Consider the following 3,933-nt stretch of genomic DNA (forward strand, 5'->3'; position numbering starts at 1 on the left):
TGAAATCTGTAATTCAAAGCAAAGTTCATGAGCTTCCTACATGAAGAGGAATATGAAAGAGCTAATTTTAAGCCTTTGTGTACAAAGAATTGGAGTTTGAAATATTTGAAGGCAGAAAAACTCCACATGCAAGACAGACATCCAAAATGGCTCAACATAATTTATTTTTTTTATGTTAAAATGTACAGAGTTCTTTTGAAAGTACTTGCTAGAAAGGGGGAAAAAAAAGTGATATTACATACAAGGAGAGGAAGGAGACCAACTGGCCCAGGAGCGCATGACATGGAGAAATTACAAAGGCATCTAGGCACCCCTTCCCCTTAGCTTACAAGTCACCATGAACAAAGTACAAAGAGGTTACAAAACAGGAAAAGCAAATATAAACAGACAGGAATAGACTTAGCTTCATTTGTACATGCGGCTTTTAGAGGCATCTGGAGCTCTATTCACACACTCTAGAGATCTCTTTAAAGAGAATTTTTATCTTTCTTAAAATAGTTTTTAATATTCTACAACAAAGATAAAAAATTTTAAAGATGGAATGAAATGAAAAAGCTCTTATTTTAAAAGGCATCAAAGTCACTAACAGTGAGTTTTTAAATTTCTTTTTTAGAAGATTACCCAAGTTATCTTGCTAAAAATACATTTTTTTTAAAACAGAAGTGAAAAAATGACAGGTACCAATATTACTGTGTTGGATAATTTCTTTTATAATATAGAAAAGAACATTTTCTCTACAATAGTTCTACAGTCACAAAAAGGCTTGTGGAAAAGGGAGCTGCCCGATTGAATTTTTTTTTTTTTTTAAGAAAGAAACAAAACCAAACACAACCGCAAATCAACAGAAATTGAATTCACGGCCCTCATTTCAACAGCTTCTCCTTCTGCCTTGACCCACCCTCCTCCCAATATACCTCCCTCCCGACCCACCCCATCCCCACCCCAACCAGGAAGCAATGACATAGCTGAAGATGTAGGGAGGGGGCAGCACAGTGCACTTTCTACATAGATGACTGGGAACCGGAATAGTATATACAGAGAAACTGGGTCCTACACAGCCTTGCACATGCTAAGAATTGAGAGCGGCAAGATGTGGAATTCTGCCTGTTCTATCTAACACATTTAATTGAGAAAGTCAATTAAAGTGTATTTAAAAAACCAACAAACCTGTGCATTTGAAAATTTTAATGCCTAATTAGTACTTCAAAAATTTATCTATATAAAATGTACAAATAAAGGAGAGAATTTAATGCTTACAGGTATTTCTTTAAGCAGTACTTCCCCCTTTTGGATATTTGACTGCACATACCAAGTGGTATAATAGTTTCCATTCTAATGATGGAAAATTATATATATATACATACATATATATGTGTATGTGTGTGTGTGTATATATATCTATCTATCTATATATATATGTATATATATATATGTAAAATTTACCTATCCCTGGAGCAAGTAATAGGAAGAGAATGGGCAAACTGGCTGCACAAGAGAAAAGAGAATGGATTGGGAGTGACATAGGAGCCTGCTAAAATCCTGCTATCCAGATTTGCCCTACTATGCTGGTGGTTGGTTTATCCCTCTTCTCTTTAGCCACTCACAGGAGAGGGGCTGGTGCACTCTGATTCATGGGGGGGGGGTGGGGGGTGATCTCAGGACCTCAAAAGACAAATGACAACTAGAGGTATGTATAATTTAAGTAGCTATAAAACTCACCATGATCTCTCAAACAACACACATTCTGCGTCATCTCTTCCAACATAAAATAACCAGTGTCAAAGGTTTGTCAGGTATTTTTCAAATCACTGAAATGTACAGTCATTCACCACCATTTTATGTAAGGATGTAAGAGGCTAATCAACGGGGATTGCTGTTTGAGTTTAATCGGAGTCAAAGGCTCAAGAATCAAGACCCTTAGCATCTCAAAGTACATACTAAAAATAAGAGGCTGCGTGGAATCTGTGCATTATGGCTAATTCACCAGGTGGTAAAAATAAGAGGTCAATTTCTTCTTGATTGTTAATTGACCATCTATATTCCTCCAAGGCTGGATTAGGAATGCAAACAGCTTTCCTTTGAGATTCTGCTGTTAATTGAGACTTACAGTATTTTTGTGTCTCTGAGTGCTGAGTGGGAACAGTTAAAAAAATTATATTACACTTGATTTAAGAAAACAAACATTTCAATGAAATCCATCTATAAAGAAACATTCTTGGGGAAAGGTTTCAAGAGGTGTGTGTGTGTGCGTGTGTGTGTGCACGCACGCGCGTGCATGTGTGTGTAGGGAGTGGAGGGGATTTTAAAAGGAGAAGCATTTTCCTGCCTCACTTTATTAATAATAATAATAATATTAACAATAATAATAAGTTTAAGGAGCTTGGGTTGTTCTCCATGACCCCATCCGAGTCTCCCATAAGTGCCTCCTGCTGGAATGAAGTAGGAAATGAAAGGTTGGGTTTGGAGGAAAGGGCATGGTTAACCCAGAGATGTATATATAACATTTAAAAATGACAACATTGGGAGCTGCAAACAGTGAGGGGAAACATACATCTTAAAATAAAATGAAGGTAATTTTACACAAATTCTGTCCATGTGGTGTATAAAGAAAGTAAGGCTCTTTTTAATTATGAAAAGGTTTTTGTGCATGTTTCCCCTATCCCCAAATCCATTTTTAGATGAGTTCTATTGTAAAATGTTCAAGATTGTGAAGAAAACCAAAGCCCAGAACAAAATGAACCCAAAAAAAGAAGACCAGGTTTTCTAAAAAATAAAATAAACCAAAGAAAAATTCCTCTAAATCTACAGCAATATTTTAACTGGAAAAAAGGTCCATTTTTCTCTGGTTTGTCAGTATAAAAGGTTCCTTTATTTATATATATTTAAGTTTTAATTGCAAGTTCATCTTGCTCATCTTCTCATGTAAGGTCCATTGAGTGACTGCTTGGGCACACCAGCAGCATTCATGTAGCTGTGATGGGAGGGGCCAGTATACATCATGTTTCCATGAGGGTTTGGCTGCATAGGCTGCTGGGTATAGGCCTGGCTCCCCATCATCCCCATCTGCATCTGCATAGGATACTGTGCTGTCTGGTTCATGTAGGCAGGGTTACTATGGTAACTGCTGTTCATCATGGGCTGTGTCATTCGATAGCTGTTCATGGCATTCAAGGTGTTCATATTCATGGAATTGACATTATAAGCAGGGGTTGGCATTAAATTAACCCCCATGTTCATGCCACGCTGAACAGCTAATGCACGAGGGCCAGCCTGCATGGCAACCGCTGGTGGGCTGCGGCCATACAGCTGCTGTTGGTGAGCAGCCGCAGAGGGCAGTGGTGCAGATTTGGAGCGAATGGAAATGTGCCCCTTGACTGGCATTTGCCCTTGTAACCTCTGAGTGTGAGGAATGCCAATATTGGTGGCAGACATGTTGCACTGTAGCAGAGATGACGTGAGGTTCATGGTGGTGGATGCCAAGTTTGGGGGTGGCGTCATGGTGGCTTGTGCTTGAGGGGTCCCAGCTAATGGATGAGATGGAGCTAGCTGAGCCAATCCTGTATTAGACAAAGAAACACTGGTTGCATAGGAAGTCACAGCAGGAGAATGGCTATAAGGCATGGCATGAGGGTCCATAATGGTGTTAGTCAGCTGCTGCAACTTGGCTAAACTGAAGGTGGCTGATGGTTGAGAGTAGCTGCCAGCACCAAAATCCCCTGGAATCCTCTCATAGATACTTATGTTCCCAGTGCTTCCAGACTCTGGTATCTCCATGATCATAGGTGCTGGAGTGAAACTGTTATTCATACTACACTGTGAGAGGGAGGGCTGTTGCTGAGGTGGAGGTGGAGGTTGAGGCTGCTGGGGCTGAGGTGGTGGCGGCGGCTGCTGCTGCTGCTGCTGCTGTTGCTGCTGCTGCTGCTGCTGCTGCTG

The 3,933-nt window shown here is 40.0% G+C and overlaps 1 protein-coding gene across 1 annotated transcript in view; it reads right to left on the reverse strand.

Moving 5' to 3' along the window:
* Positions 1-1,639: 1,639 nt before the first annotated feature.
* KAT6A (K(lysine) acetyltransferase 6A) overlaps positions 1,640-3,933 on the reverse strand; it is a 101,340-nt gene continuing 99,046 nt past the window's right edge. The window contains exon 18 of the mRNA XM_004682274.2: positions 1,640-3,880. Coding sequence (XP_004682331.1) covers positions 2,911-3,880 — 970 coding nt within the window. The 3' untranslated portion in view covers positions 1,640-2,910. The remainder of the gene's footprint in view (positions 3,881-3,933) is intronic.

Source organism: Condylura cristata, unplaced genomic scaffold (genome assembly GCF_000260355.1).
Source record: "Condylura cristata isolate star-nosed mole 26May11 unplaced genomic scaffold, ConCri1.0 scaffold00014, whole genome shotgun sequence".
Lineage (NCBI taxonomy): Eukaryota > Metazoa > Chordata > Mammalia > Eulipotyphla > Talpidae > Condylura > Condylura cristata.